General features: G+C 39.2%; 1 protein-coding gene across 1 annotated transcript; it reads left to right on the top strand.

The window, feature by feature from the left end:
• The first annotated feature begins 266 nt into the window (after window positions 1–266).
• On the top strand, window positions 267–14,277 carry LOC125974180 (protein piccolo-like). Its single transcript, XM_068651654.1, has 13 exons — window positions 267–1,110; window positions 2,753–2,942; window positions 3,072–3,176; window positions 3,883–3,987; window positions 4,692–4,796; window positions 5,503–5,607; window positions 6,502–6,606; window positions 7,311–7,415; window positions 8,213–8,317; window positions 9,021–9,125; window positions 12,362–12,511; window positions 12,584–12,670; window positions 13,746–14,277. Exons 2-11 carry the CDS (start codon window positions 2,826–2,828, stop codon window positions 12,485–12,487), a joined length of 1,083 nt encoding a protein of 360 aa, XP_068507755.1. The 5' UTR covers window positions 267–1,110; window positions 2,753–2,825; the 3' UTR covers window positions 12,488–12,511; window positions 12,584–12,670; window positions 13,746–14,277.
• Window positions 14,278–16,516: the final 2,239 nt, after the last annotated feature.

Raw genomic sequence — 16,516 nt, 5'->3', positions numbered from 1 at the left:
GAATGCAGACTATCCTTGGGCAGGTTAGGGGATTACACAGCTGTGTGACCAGGCAGAAAAACTCAGCCCAGTGGTGTTTCTCATTTAGTCAGTATTGGATAATGTAGCCACCTGTAGAGCTGGTGCTTTGCCTGGTCTGGCTTTGCGGAAGGTCAGCTTATCCATCCTGGTTGGAGCTTTGTCAACGATTCACACAAATTCCTTTAGAAAAGATCGAATCCCACGAGTTAAAATTCCTGCACGGGCGCGCGCGCACGCGCGCGTGTGTGTGTGTGTGTGTGTGTACTTGTTTTTATTAGTATGGGGGGTCCGAAGACAGGGAGCCCACCAACAAAGTGGGGCCCTGTGTCGTTGTGGGGTCCAAAATCATGGACCCCACTCGGGAAACCACTCTAAAACAGCTTGAAATGCTCTAACAACATGCCTCACGAATTTTTTTCACTTACCCCTCATGGTCGCAATGTTGAGAATTGTGTGTGTGAAGTGTGTGTGCTCAGTAGCGGCCCCCCGACCATGGCAAGTGGTATTGCAAGTATACACACTACCGGAAGTGTGTGTGATTCAACCAATCAGGGCACCTCGTGATCCGAGTGTTGATTAAGAAAATAAAATGCTATTTCCTGTAGATTTAAACCAGGTAATTATTATTTTAGTAACCATAGCAGCTAAAATAATACTGTAAACATAAAATTCCTGCATTACAATTGCAATTTATCTACGTTATTTAATATTCATTACACTTGCTTTATAAAAATACGCTCATTCTATTAGGCTTATTTTAAAAACTGTCTCGTGCATTTTTCATGTTCTAAACATAAAAATAAAGGTATAAATAAATAGTAATTTATTCTTTACCATCAGTTTACATATTAGTTAAATCAGCATCTCGTGCATTTTTCATGTTCTAAACATAAAAATAAAGGTATAAATAAATAGTAATTTATTCTTTACCATCAGTTTACATATTAGTTAAATCAGCAGGTATTGCATGTGTTAGCTTCATGCGGCTAAAACCACCAGCTTAACGTCACTTCGCCACGTGTGACGCCGCCAGACTGAGACTGCTCCGCGACGAAGACACGCTGCTCATAACGAAACACAACATACACGGTGAGTAAATCAACTGCATGTAAATACTAAGTACAAGAAACTGATGTAGAAATGCTTTTTGTCCAGACCCCGAGGGGTTTATATGCAATGATTATGGCTTCGGATTCGGTATATTGTCACTCGGATGGCGTAACGTTTTCCCCTCAGACAGTCCGGCTTTTTAACTTGTTATTCATCTTAGCTTGCAGTGGTTTTAAAAACAATGGTGTAAAAGAGAACGACAGAATGTATAATTGCTCCGTGTTATATTCAGGATGATTTCGATGTGCTAATGTTTCATAATTGCTAAGCCCAGAACCGGACTCTGGCCGTAATTGCCGAAACCACTTCAAAACTCGTCAAACACGTGTGTGCTCAGTGTTATGATATATCTGCATGTCTTCTGTATTTCTCGGTGGTTTTCTATCATGTAAGAATGCTTTCTTTAAATAACACAAGCATTCTGACGCAAATAAAACTATCCGGAAACTAGCTTATTGGCTAATTAGCTACCGCTAATCAGGATGCTACGTTCACTTTTCAAACACAAACATAATAAAAACGAGTTGGTAGCTCCTGAAAAGTATAACGAGTTATACTGGTAAAACTATTGAAATAACTTTTCTTTGGATGCAGCACCTGGTTGGAACTGTGACTAGTTAAAAGTAACAAAGCTCAGCTTCAAACCGACAAACATTTTCATTAATATATCAGTATTTTCTGAAAAATATTCTTTCTTTAATCACTCTTGTTCTGTTAGTTCTCAGGCCAGGCTTATTCCTTCAGTCTTTATACAGTGGATGATTACAAATCTTTTAAAATTAATATAGAGTGCTTGTTAAAGTTCTCTCTGCCATGTTTTGAATTATTTTTTAGAGCCAGAAATGTCCAAAAGGAAAGCAAGAAAAAAGCCTGCTGATGAAGCAGCCTTTTACATTTAATCCTCAAAGGACAAACCTGGACTAGTGGAAAGATTTATTGATGATCAAAAAGGTAATAAACTCATTTTTAGACCATTTATCCATTAAGTATATATTTATTTATTTTATAAAACAACACAAAAAACAATCAAATTCAGATTGGTTGTTGTATTTCTGTTTCTAAGCGAGAACTTAGTATTAAAATTGTAAGATAACACCACAATTATTTGGTTAAAGGTGTATCTTAAAGAAATATTTTCTCATAACCAATGGTTTTATATAAAATGTCCTTGCAGGAAGAGGCGTGTTTGCTACCCAGCACTTTGAACAAGGAGAGTTCATCTTATAATACAGGGGTCAACTTCTGTCAGCAGAAAAATGCCAAACAAGCAAGTACTCTGAAAAGGAGAGTACATTTCTCTTTGACTTTGAATGGCAGAATCATTACTGGTGGTATGTATATCCAAATATTTTCTATACAATAATTATGAACTCTAGAAAGAGACTGGAATAAAATACCCTAAATTAGTGAGTCACTCAGAAGCAATATTTCAATAACACATCAGGATTGTGGCATTAACAATTTTTTTTATTTAGTGCTATGATGTTCAAAAAGACATTGTTTCCCTCTCAACTTTTCTTTTGAAATGTTGCAAGTTTTTATTTCTGTAAGCCAACTTTTATTTTACTAAAAAACTAGTTATATGATACAAAATGTTTGATTTCTGTTTTTTCTTTCCTAGTATTGATACATCAACAGAGGATGGCTCTCTTGGAAGATTAGTGAATGACAACCACAAGTCTCCAAACTGCACCATGAAAAAAATAGTAAATGACGAGCCCCATTTGTGCCTTTTTGCCATCAAAAACATAGAAATGGGAACTGAAATCAATTACAACTATGGTGATTCTAAATGGCCATGGCGTGAAAAAGTAAGTCAGTAAGATCAAGTATGCAAGTTGGAATATTAATTTGTTATTAAAAAAAGGAAGATTTTTGTCTCTTTTATTTGAATTACTCTCAGTATGATGTTGGTAAGTTATTTGTGGTTTTGATTCCAGGTGACAGGCTCTCAGGCTCCTGTTGACGGTGCGCTGCCTGAACCAGCCAGAACTTGGCAGGACTCTGGCCCTGATGATAACATCAAACAAGATGCCAGCCAACAGGTAACATTCAGTTAGACTTTGTTGTAAGAAATAAACTTTGTAGACCTTTTCTTGTTCTCTTAGTTTACAGCTTTTAGTTGGAAAGCTGTTCTTTAGTCAGAAGGTACCTTAAACAGCATTCAGCCAACCATTGGATCACATGGTTTTAGTGGTTCTCCTCATAGAGCCCAAACGAACCAGTGGCACACACACCTATAGAAGGATTGTTGAAACATGCGCCCATGGGTGTCCAACCAAGCCAATCATTCACACACACATAACAGATTTCTGATGGCTACTTGTGGGGCCCTCCGTATGGATCTAAAGTTGTCTTGGTTATTCCAACCAAGCCAATCATTCACACACACACAATAACAGATTTCTGATGGCTACTTGTGGGGCTCTCCGTATGGATCGAAAGTTGTCTCATGTTTTTAGATCATATTTTGGTTATGGACATTATGGAGGCTGATTATATTACAGCTATAGTTCCACACATCCTCAACAGCAAAACGACTAAAGTGTCATGCTGAAGGATGCTCCACTACATCCATAAAGATGCTGTTATAGGACCTGATTAGACATCAGGTCTGACTGGAACACTTTAGTTAGAAAAGCTTGTTTGGTTTTGGGGACTAACTTCACATGATTTAACTATACAGGTCTTGAGTCTGTCATTTGTGGTGTCTGTATGATGTTGGTAAGTTATTTGTGGTTTTAATTCCAGGTGACAGGCTCTCAGGCTCCTGTTGACGGTGCTCTGCCTGAACCAGCCAGAACTTGGCAGGACTCTGACCCTGATGATAACATCAAACAAGATGCCAGCCAACAGGTAACATTCAGTTAGACTTTGTTGTAAGAAATCAACTTTGTAGACCTTTTCTTGTTCTCTTAGTTTACAGCTTTTAGTTGGAAAGCTGTTCTTTAGTCAGAAGGTACCTTAAACAGCATTCAGCCAACCATTGGATCACACGGTTTTAGTGATTCTCCTCATAGAGCCCAAACGAACCAGTGGCACACACACCTATAGAAGGATTGTTAAAACATGCGCCCATGGGTGTCCAACCAAGCCAATCATTCACACACACAACAGATTTCTGATGGCTACTTGTGGGGCCCTCCGTATGGATCTAAAGTTGCCTTGGTTATTCCAACCAAGCCAATCATTCACACACACACAATAACAGATTTCTGATGGCTACTTGTGGGGCCCTCCGTATGGATCGAAAGTTGTCTCATGTTTTTAGATCATATTTTGGTTATGGACATTATGGAGGCTGATTATATTACAGCTATAGTTCCACACGTCCTCAACAGCAAAACGGCTAAAGTGTCATGCTGAAGGATGCTCCACTACATCCATAAAGATGCTGTTATAGGACCTGATTAAACATCAGGTCTGACTGGAACACTTTAGTTAGAAAAGCTTGTTTGGTTTTGGGGACTAACTTCACATGATTTAACTATACAGGTCTTGAGTCTGTCATTTGTGGTGTCTGTATGATGTTGGTAAGTTATTTGTGGTTTTAATTCCAGGTGACAGGCTCTCAGGCTCCTGTTGACGGTGCGCTGCCTGAACCAGCCAGAACTTGGCAGGACTCTGACCCTGATGATAACATCAAACAAGATGCCAGCCAACAGGTAACATTCAGTTAGACTTTGTTGTAAGAAATAAACTTTGTAGACCTTTTCTTGTTCTCTTAGTTTACAGCTTTTAGTTGGAAAGCTGTTCTTTAGTCAGAAGGTACCTTAAACAGCATTCAGCCAACCATTGGATCACACGGTTTTAGTGGTTCTCCTCATAGAGCCCAAACGAACCAGTGGCACACACACCTATAGAAGGATTGTTGAAACATGCGCCCATGGGTGTCCAACCAAGCCAATCATTCACACACACATAACAGATTTCTGATGGCTACTTGTGGGGCCCTCCGTATGGATCTAAAGTTGTCTTGGTTATTCCAACCAAGCCAATCATTCACACACACACAATAACAGATTTCTGATGGCTACTTGTGGGGCCCTCCGTATGGATCAAAGGTTGCCTCATGTTTTTAGATCATATTTTGGTTATGGACATTATGGAGGCTGATTATATTACAGCTATAGTTCCACACATCCTCAACAGCTAAACGGCTAAAGTGTCATGCTGAAGGATGCTCCACTACATCCATAAAGATGCTGTTATAGGACCTGATTAGACATCAGGTCTGACTGGAACACTTTAGTTAGAAAAGCTTGTTTGGTTTTGGGGACTAACTTCACATGATTTAACTATACAGGTCTTGAGTCTGTCATTTGTGGTGTCTGTATGATGTTGGTAAGTTATTTGTGGTTTTAATTCCAGGTGACAGGCTCTCAGGCTCCTGTTGACGGTGCTCTTCCTGAACCAGCCAGAACTTGGCAGGACTCTGACCCTGATGATAACATCAAACAAGATGCCAGCCAACAGGTAACATTCAGTTAGACTTTGTTGTAAGAAATCAACTTTGTAGACCTTTTCTTGTTCTCTTAGTTTACAGCTTTTAGTTGGAAAGCTGTTCTTTAGTCAGAAGGTACCTTAAACAGCATTCAGCCAACCATTGGATCACATGGTTTTAGTGATTCTCCTCATAGAGCCCAAACGAACCAGTGGCACACACACCTATAGAAGGATTGTTGAAACATGCGCCCATGGGTGTCCAACCAAGCCAATCATTCACACACACATAACAGATTTCTGATGGCTACTTGTGGGGCCCTCCGTATGGATCTAAAGTTGTCTTGGTTATTCCAACCAAGCCAATCATTCACACACACACAATAACAGATTTCTGATGGCTACTTGTGGGGCCCTCCGTATGGATCGAAAGTTGTCTTGGTTATTCCAACCAAGCCAATCATTCACACACACATAATAACAGATTTCTCATGGCTACTTGTGGGGCCCTCCGTATGGATCGAAAGTTGTCTTGGTTGTTCCAACCAAGCCAATCATTCACACACACATAATAACAGATTTCTGACAGCTACTTGTGGGGCCCTCCGTATTGACCGAAGGTTGTCTCATGTTTTTAGATCATATTTTGGTTATGGACATTATGGAGGCTGATTATATTACAGCTATAGTTCCGCACATCCTCAACAGCAAAACGGCTAAAGTGTCATGCTGAAGGATGCTCCACTACATCCATAAAGATGCTGTTATAGGACCTGATTAGACATCAGGGCTGACTGGAACACTTTAGTTAGAAAAGCTTGTTTGGTTTTGGGGACTAACTTCACATGATTTAACTATACAGGTCTTGAGTCTGTCATTTGTGGTGTCTGTATGATGTTGGTAAGTTATTTGTGGTTTTAATTCAAGGTGACAGGCTCTCAGGCTCCTGTTGACGGTGCGCTGCCTGAACCAGCCAGAACTTGGCAGGACTCTGACCCTGATGATAACATCAAACAAGATGCCAGCCAACAGGTAACATTCAGTTAGACTTTGTTGTAAGAAATAAACTTTGTAGACCTTTTCTTGTTCTCTTAGTTTACAGCTTTTAGTTGGAAAGCTGTTCTTTAGTCAGAAGGTACCTTAAACAGCATTCAGCCAACCATTGGATCACACGGTTTTAGTGGTTCTCCTCATAGAGCCCAAACGAACCAGTGGCACACACACCTATAGAAGGATTGTTAAAACATGCGCCCATGGGTGTCCAACCAAGCCAATCATTCACACACACAACAGATTTCTGATGGCTACTTGTGGGGCCCTCCGTATGGATCTAAAGTTGTCTTGGTTATTCCAACCAAGCCAATCATTCACACACACACAATAACAGATTTCTGATGGCTACTTGTGGGGCCCTCCGTATGGATCAAAGGTTGCCTCATGTTTTTAGATCATATTTTGGTTATGGACATTATGGAGGCTGATTATATTACAGCTATAGTTCCACACATCCTCAACAGCTAAACGGCTAAAGTGTCATGCTGAAGCATGCTCCACTACATCCATAAAGATGCTGTTATAGGACCTGATTAGACATCAGGTCTGACTGGAACACTTTAGTTAGAAAAGCTTGTTTGGTTTTGGGGACTAACTTCACATGATTTAACTATACAGGTCTTGAGTCTGTCATTTGTGGTGTCTGTATGATGTTGGTAAGTTATTTGTGGTTTTAATTCCAGGTGACAGGCTCTCAGGCTCCTGTTGACGGTGCTCTGCCTGAACCAGCCAGAACTTGGCAGGACTCTGACCCTGATGATAACATCAAACAAGATGCCAGCCAACAGGTAACATTCAGTTAGACTTTGTTGTAAGAAATAAACTTTGTAGACCTTTTCTTGTTCTCTTAGTTTACAGTTTTTAGTTGGAAAGCTGTTCTTTAGTCAGAAGGTACCTTAAACAGCATTCAGCCAACCATTGGATCACACGGTTTTAGTGGTTCTCCTCATAGAGCCCAAACGAACCAGTGGCACACACACCTATACATGGATATTTGAAACATGCGCCCATGGGTGTCCAACCAAGCCAATCATTCACACACACATAACAGATTTCTGATGGCTACTTGTGGGGCCCTCCGTATGGATCGAAAGTTGTCTTGGTTATTTCAACCAAGCCAATCATTCACACACACATAACAGATTTCTCATGGCTACTTGTGGGGCCCTCCGTATGGATCGAAAGTTGTCTTGGTTATTCCAACCAAGCCAATCATTCACACACACATAATAACAGATTTCTGACGGCTACTTGTGGGGCCCTCCGTATTGACCGAAGGTTGTCTCATGTTTTTAGATCATATTTTGGTTATGGACATTATGGAGGCTGATTATATTACAGCTATAGTTCCACACATCCTCAACAGCAAAACGGCTAAAGTGTCATGCTGAAGGATGCTCCACTACATCCATAAAGATGCTGTTATAGGACCTGATTAGACATCAGGGCTGACTGGAACACTTTAGTTAGAAAAGCTTGTTTGGTTTTGGGGACTAACTTCACATGATTTAACTATACAGGTCTTGAGTCTGTCATTTGTGGTGTCTGTATGATGTTGGTAAGTTATTTGTGGTTTTAATTCCAGGTGACAGGCTCTCAGGCTCCTGTTGACGGTGCGCTGCCTGAACCAGCCAGAACTTGGCAGGACTCTGACCCTGATGATAACATCAAACAAGATGCCAGCCAACAGGTAACATTCAGTTAGACTTTGTTGTAAGAAATAAACTTTGTAGACCTTTTCTTGTTCTCTTAGTTTACAGCTTTTAGTTGGAAAGCTGTTCTTTAGTCAGAAGGTACCTTAAACAGCATTCAGCCAACCATTGGATCACACGGTTTTAGTGGTTCTCCTCATAGAGCCCAAACGAACCAGTGGCACACACACCTATAGAAGGATTGTTAAAACATGCGCCCATGGGTGTCCAACCAAGCCAATCATTCACACACACAACAGATTTCTGATGGCTACTTGTGGGGCCCTCCGTATGGATCTAAAGTTGTCTTGGTTATTCCAACCAAGCCAATCATTCACACACACACAATAACAGATTTCTGATGGCTACTTGTGGGGCCCTCCGTATGGATCGAAGTTGTCTCATGTTTTTAGATCATATTTTGGTTATGGACATTATGGAGGCTGATTATATTACAGCTATAGTTCCACACATCCTCAACAGCTAAACGGCTAAAGTGTCATGCTGAAGGATGCTCCACTACATCCATAAAGATGCTGTTATAGGACCTGATTAGACATCAGGTCTGACTGGAACACTTTAGTTAGAAAAGCTTGTTTGGTTTTGGGGACTAACTTCACATGATTTAACTATACAGGTCTTGAGTCTGTCATTTGTGGTGTCTGTATGATGTTGGTAAGTTATTTGTGGTTTTAATTCCAGGTGACAGGCTCTCAGGCTCCTGTTGACGGTGCTCTGCCTGAACCAGCCAGAACTTGGCAGGACTCTGACCCTGATGATAACATCAAACAAGATGCCAGCCAACAGGTAACATTCAGTTAGACTTTGTTGTAAGAAATAAACTTTGTAGACCTTTTCTTGTTCTCTTAGTTTACAGCTTTTAGTTGGAAAGCTGTTCTTTAGTCAGAAGGTACCTTAAACAGCATTCAGCCAACCATTGGATCACACGGTTTTAGTGGTTCTCCTCATAGAGCCCAAACAAACCAGTGGCACACACACCTATACATGGATATTTGAAACATGCGCCCATGGGTGTCCAACCAAGCCAATCATTCACACACACATAACAGATTTCTGATGGCTACTTGTGGGGCCCTCCGTATGGATCGAAAGTTGTCTTGGTTATTCCAACCAAGCCAATCATTCACACACACATAATAACAGATTTCTCATGGCTACTTGTGGGGCCCTCCGTATGGATCGAAAGTTGTCTTGGTTATTCCAACCAAGCCAATCATTCACACACACATAATAACAGATTTCTGAAAGCTACTTGTGGGGCCCTCCGTATTGATCGAAGGTTGTCTCATGTTTTTAGATCATATTTTGGTTATGGACATTATGGAGGCTGATTATATTACAGCTATAGTTCCACACATCCTCAACAGTTAAACGGCTAAAGTGTCATGCTCAAGGATGCTCCACTACATCCATAAAGATGCTGTTATAGGACCTGATTAGACATCCAGAACTGACTGTAACACTTTAGTTAGAAAAGCTTGTTTGGTTTAGGGGACTAACTTCACATGATTTAACTATACAGGTCTTGAGTCTGTCATTTGTGGTGTCTGTATGATGTTGGTAAGTTATTTGTGGTTTTAATTCCAGGTGACAGGCTCTCAGGCTCCCGTTGATGGTGCGCTGCCTGAACCAGCCAGAACTTGGCAGGACTCTGACCCTGATAATAACATCAAACAAGATGCCAGCCAACAGGTAACATTCAGTTAGACTTTGTTGTAAGAAATAAACTTTGTAGACCTTTTCTTGTTCTCTTAGTTTACAGCTTTTAGTTGGAAAGCTGTTCTTTAGTCAGAAGGTACCTTAAACAGCATTCAGCCAACCATTGGATCACACGGTTTTAGTGGTTCTCCTCATAGAGCCCAAACGAACCAGTGGCACACACACCTATAGATGGATATTTGAAACATGCGCCCATGGGTGTCCAACCAAGCCAATCATTCACACACACATAAAAGATTTCTGATGGCTACTTGTGGGGCCCTCCGCATGGATCGAAAGTTGTCTTGGTTATTCCAACCAAGCCAATCATTCACACACACATAATAACAGATTTCTGATGGCTACTTGTGGGGCCCTCCGTATGGATCTAAAGTTGTCTTGGTTATTCCAACCAAGCCAATCATTCACACACACATAATAACAGATTTCTGATAGCTACTTGTGGGGCCCTCCGTATGGATCGAAGGTTGTCTCATGTTTTTAGATCATATTTTGGTTATGGACATTATGGAGGCTGATTATATTACAGCTATAGTTCCACACATCCTCAACAGTTAAACGGCTAAAGTGTCATGCTCAAGGATGCTCCACTACATCCATAAAGATGCTGTTATAGGACCTGATTAGACATCCAGAACTGACTGGAACACTTTAGTTAGAAAAGCTTGTTTGGTTTTGGGGACTAACTTCACATGATTTAACTATACAGGTCTTGAGTCTGTCATTTGTGGTGTCTGTATGATGTTGGTAAGTTATTTGTGGTTTTAATTCCAGGTGACAGGCTCTCAGGCTCCTGTTGATGGTGCGCTGCCTGAATCAGCCAGAACTTGGCAGGACTCTGACCCTGATGATAACATCAAACAAGATGCCAGCCAACAGGTAACATTCAGTTAGACTTTGTTGTAAGAAATAAACTTTGTAGACCTTTTCTTGTTCTCTTAGTTTACAGCTTTTAGTTGGAAAGCTGTTCTTTAGTCAGAAGGTACCTTAAACAGCATTCAGCCAACCATTGGATCACACGGTTTTAGTGGTTCTCCTCATAGAGCCCAAACGAACCAGTGGCACACACACCTATAGATGGATTGTTGAAACATGCGCCCATGGGTGTCCAACCAAGCCAATCATTCACACACACATAACAGATTTGTGATGGCTACTTGTGGGGCCCTCCGTATGGATCTAAAGTTGTCTTGGTTATTCCAACCAAGCCAATCATTCACACTCACATAATAACAGATTTCTGATGGCTACTTGTGGGGCCCTCCGTATGGATCGAAGGTTGTCTCATGTTTTTAGATCATATTTTGGTTATGGACATTATGGAGGCTGATTATATTACAGCTATAGTTCCACACATCCTCAACAGCTAAACGGCTAAAGTGTCATGCTGAAGGATGCTCCACTACATCCATAAAGATGCTGTTATAGGACCTGATTAGACATCCAGAACTGACTGGAACACTTTAGTTAGAAAAGCTTGTTTGGTTTCGGGGACTAACTTCACATGATTTAACTATACAGGTCTTGAGTCTGTCATTTGTGGTGTCTGTATGATGTTGGTAAGTTATTTGTGGTTTTAATTCCAGGTGACAGGCTCTCAGGCTCCTGTTGATGGTGCGCTGCCTGAACCAGCCAGAACTTGGCAGGACTCTGACCCTGATGATAACATCAAACAAGATGCCAGCCAACGGGTAACATTCAGTGCGACTTTGTTGTAAGAAATAAACTTTGTAGACCTTTTCTTGTTCTCTTAGTTTACAGCTTTTAGTTGGAAAGCTGTTCTTTAGTCAGAAGGTACCTTAAACAGCATTCAGCCAACCATTGGATCACACGGTTTTAGTGGTTCTCCTCATAGAGCCCAAACGAACCAGTGGCACACACACCTATAGATGGATTGTTGAAACATGCGCCCATGGGTGTCCAACCAAGCCAATCATTCACACACACATAACAGATTTCTGATGGCTACTTGTGGGGCCCTCCGTATGGATCTAAGGTTGTCATGGTTATTCCAACCAAGCCAATCATTCACACACACATAACAGATTTCTGAAATATGGTTTCTTGTGGCTTCTTTGTTGTAAATTTTGGAGCCTTTTCCATGTTTTATATGTAAAATTTCCTGTGATATAAGGTTTTGGCATATTTCAGAGGATGTGTACAGCACCGGTCGTCTACCAGTTAAGATATTGGACAGAAATTTTAATTATTTTGAGCAAAGAAATTCTAGTCTTTATATTAATACAGCATATAAGAGTAGCTTGCAGAAACTAACAACACATTTCTTTTAATTCCCTCCATAGAGCTATCAATTATCAAAGGAGTTTCTCAAAGTGGACTACTCAGACAGTGATGATACTGACAATGATTCCCAAAAGGACTGCTCTGTACCTCTGCAAATCAATCTGCTCAAAACAAGAGTATATTAAATTTGACCAAGCATTCTTATACAGGTGCAGTTAATTTTTGTTTTAGAATATTGCTATACTGTGGTTTTTTTCTGTACTTAAAAATCATCATTTCAGATGGGCTGATCCCAGAAGTGATAGAAGTGACCTCTTGTACCTCCGCATCTCGTGGCCCAAGTAATGAAAAGTCTGCCAAAAAGGGAGGTGAGTTTAGAGTAATCCTTTTCAATATATAACTTTATCACAGTTGCTTTTAAATTGCCCAATTGTTACTACTGTATCAGTATCTAATTATCCTCACATATGCTGCTTACTAAGATTTAGATGACCCAAGCAAGATATATTAAACACCACTTGACTTTTTTTCTTAGACATGTAAGGTCTAAACTTTTGAATTTTGTCATAAAATGAAAATTGACCCATCCTTTCTCATGTGAGTTACAGGTCATTGCTAACCTTGATTATATGTGAGATGTTTGTTTACATCTATTTTTAAATAGAGGTAATGTATACATGACACATTTACCTCAAAAGAGAGAAAGAAAAATTGCTCTAGATTAACCTATTAGTGAATATGCAAATTCACACATTGTCACACCAAGGCAGATACCATTCTTATACAGCTTGCATTTAATTTTTTACACATTATATATTTCCAAATTTACTTTTATCATCTTTGTTTGTCCATGTGTAGCACGTTATCAAAGCAAATTCCCCATACATGTAAAACACTGTCTGAAAAAAGTTTTTCTCTGATTTTTATTTTTTATTTTCCCTGATTTTGCAACAACTTGTATCTGTTCTTAATGGTTTTGTCAGAGAAATGGTGCATCCCAATGTGCTGCCATGGTGGAGTTTGACTGCCTGTGCAACCTCTGTAGGGTCCAGGAATTGCTTCATCTACCAGCAGTGACATTCTGGTCAAATGCAAAACTGCTTAAAAGTAATCAAGAAAATGAGAGACCTCTTTCCCCCACCACCAAAACTGGGGGCATTCTAATGTTACCCTTTTGTGCATCTATTTTTAATTTTGTTAATATCAAAACAGCTGACACTGAAGACCACCTAGCAACTTAAATGACCGGATTAATATCTCAGATATTAACTGATTTACTTATGTCTATTGTAGGCTCATCACTGTTGACAAAGATAGTTGACGTTATAAAATATCTCATTTGAATTATATTGTCGGATAATTGTACATAAAGTGAATGTATTCTTTATGCAATTTTGTTCTAATTAAGTTGTAAACTAAAAAGTGCTCTTCCTATGCCCTTAGGTAACGGAAAAGTTGTGAAAAGAAGCTGGACCCCAGAGGAATGTGCTGCAGTAAATAAACATTCAAGGAAGTATATATTGACAAATCAGGTTCCTGGTAAGCTTGACTGCGAGAGATGCATTGCTGCAGAACCACAAGCACCGAGCTGTTAAGTACTTTGTCAAAAAGAGAATAACCACCATGAGGAGAAAATATGAGTGAAACAGCTTCCCTTAACAGAGATAGAAACACATGGCTGGTCCTGTTTCACCATTTGTTCACTATTTGTTTGTGATTTTTTTTATGCTCCACTTCTCCTGTTCGTAAATGTTAGATTAAATAAGTTCCTTTATTCATTGGCTACATTTGTAATGTGTCCATTTAAAATTTTGACTCGACAATTATTACTTGTAAATCCTGTGTACTTTATAGTTAGCTAAAATGCAGAATTTAAATATTTTAAAATGTACCAATATGACTGAACAAATTGAAGAATATTAAGACTGTGACCAAGGAAAATGGACCAGAATCTGAATAAAGACTTCAGAATGTATTTTAGAATGCACATTTCAATGTATATCTAGTATATTTAGCCAGATGAAAGTATTAATAACACTAACAAAATTTTTAGGTTTTCTCAAATGATTAAGTCCACACAAATGCATGTTTGGGTTAGATTAGGGTTGGGGTTGAACTTGATAGATCCTCTTTATAAAGGCAGACCTAACAAGTCTTAAATCTTAACAGCAAGCTCCATAACTGGCTAAAAAAATAATGTGTGTATAGGTAGACCTCTTAAGGTTGAAATATTAAAAGCGATCCCCATAACTGACTAAAAATCTCATGTGTGTAAAGGTGGACCCCGCAAAGCCGGAATGTTAGAAACAGGCCCCAGATATGACTGAAAAACTGACATGAAAAAAAAAGTTTCAAATTGTGTTTATTGAAAGTGATTTTTAGTAACAAGATTTTTTTTGGGAGTTGCCTGATTTTTTTCATAGTTCTTGGACCACTAGAAAGGGTGGACCCCAGAACTCGGTAAATTAAGTTGGGTCCTGCAGAGGGAGGTTAACAAGGATGTGTGTGTGTGTGTGTGTGTGTGTGTGTGTGTGTGTGTGTGTGTGTGTGTGTGTGTGTGTGTGTGTGTGTGTGTGTGTATTGGAGCCACTATCTTTGAAGGGAGTTTAATTAGTGTAAATCACTTATTCTCGCTTATTTTGTCTGTGGAATAAAAGGTAAAACACATGCTTTAGTGGAAGAGCAGCGGCTATTTTTAGTTTTAACTTTTATTTCACTTTATTCTTTGGAATCTCGGATTCAAATCCCAAAGTTTTTTTTAAGTTGTTTTGTGTATTCAAACCAAGGGTGTCACGGTGCAGGTTTGGTTAGCACTTCCTCACAGTTCAAAAGTGCGGGGTTCGATTCCAGCCTATATATATTAATTACATCTCCTAACATTAATTTACTTACACATTTAATTGATGAATGAATAATTTAATTAATAAAACACATGTTTAATTATTTAATGGTGCATTTATTTATTTGTTTATTTAATTAATTAAATTTATTTATTTAATTAATAAAAGTTTTATTAATTTATGACATTTTGAATTAATAATTTCATGATGGCATTGTCCGTCCTCCATAGTTTAATGGGTTCCTCATAAAATTTAAACAGTCCATATTTAAAGCATATTTAAAGGAGCAAGTGCTGAACTGGATGGATACAGTTTTGTGTTGCCTGAAATTGATGCGTCAGAGCAGACAGAAAAATATGGCTGCTTCTGGCTGTTAAGGAGACATTTTTAATTAAGGCCTCTTTTTTGTTATTCCATATGACATTTTTGTGGCAATAGTTGAATCATTAAAGATCTTTGCATTTTATTTCTACAGTCTGTTGATGAGCTGTGGCTGTGTTTCACTCCCTTTTACACGCTGCCACTGCAATCTTGTCTGCTTCTGGAGAACCTTTATTGGTTAAAAGGTTGTAATGGCTGGCTCTTTTTGCTCGTTTGATACCACAATTTGTTGCATAGTTTTCCAAACCATTTTTTCTCAAAACATAAGTGTCGTAAAAATGCTCTTCCTGGGTTGGCTATACCTATTCAAATTGTGAAGATTTCGCCCAGCGAGGATTGAAACGAGTATATACCGTATTGGCCTGAATATTAGACGACCCTGATTATAAGACGACCCTGTCTTTTTCAAGACTCAATTTTGAAAAAAGATTTTTTTGAACACCAAATCTAATTTTTATACAGAAAATAATCACAGTACATCTGAAACAAATTATTATGACAATATATTCGAGAGAAAAAGCATGTTATTTTGCCTCATTCAAATCATGCAAAAACTATCTATTACATCTTAATATCTGAACATTTAATTATGTAAACTAAAGTACAATCACATTTGTAAATGAATGGCTTCGGGTTTTTGAAATGTAAATAAACCAATCTACTGTGATAAAACAATTAAATTGCAATAACTGCATTAACCATCAAAGTGAAGTCTAACTGTAACTGTAGTCTTAAAACAAATCTGAATAAGGAAAAACATTGCAATAAAATAATGCAAACTGCTACCGCTATTGTTGGGGAGCCTGAGGACTCTATAGGGCAGGGGTAGCCAACTCGTCAGAGACTAAGAGCCACATTTTTACTGTGTTACCGCAAAGAGCCACATCATACACATGAGCACACATGAACATAACCCCATCCCTTCCTCTTACACACACGCACGCACGCACGCACGCACGCACGCACGCACGCACGCACGCAGGCACACTCACA

The sequence above is a fragment of the Syngnathus scovelli genome, chromosome 8 (genome assembly GCF_024217435.2).
Source record: "Syngnathus scovelli strain Florida chromosome 8, RoL_Ssco_1.2, whole genome shotgun sequence".
In the NCBI taxonomy this organism is placed as follows: Eukaryota; Metazoa; Chordata; class Actinopteri; order Syngnathiformes; family Syngnathidae; genus Syngnathus; species Syngnathus scovelli.
This window is presented reverse-complemented; position numbering and strand designations above follow the sequence as displayed.

Bases quoted from the DNA above. Each gene is read 5' to 3' on its own strand.
- LOC125974180 (XM_068651654.1), top strand. From the start codon at position 2,826: ATGAAAAAAATAGTAAATGACGAGCCCCATTTGTGCCTTTTTGCCATC. The intron at 3,988-4,691 runs GTAACATTCAGT...TTTTAATTCCAG, and splicing joins AACAAGATGCCAGCCAACAG to GTGACAGGCTCTCAGGCTCC. The intron at 9,126-12,361 runs GTAACATTCAGT...TTCCCTCCATAG, and splicing joins AACAAGATGCCAGCCAACAG to AGCTATCAATTATCAAAGGA.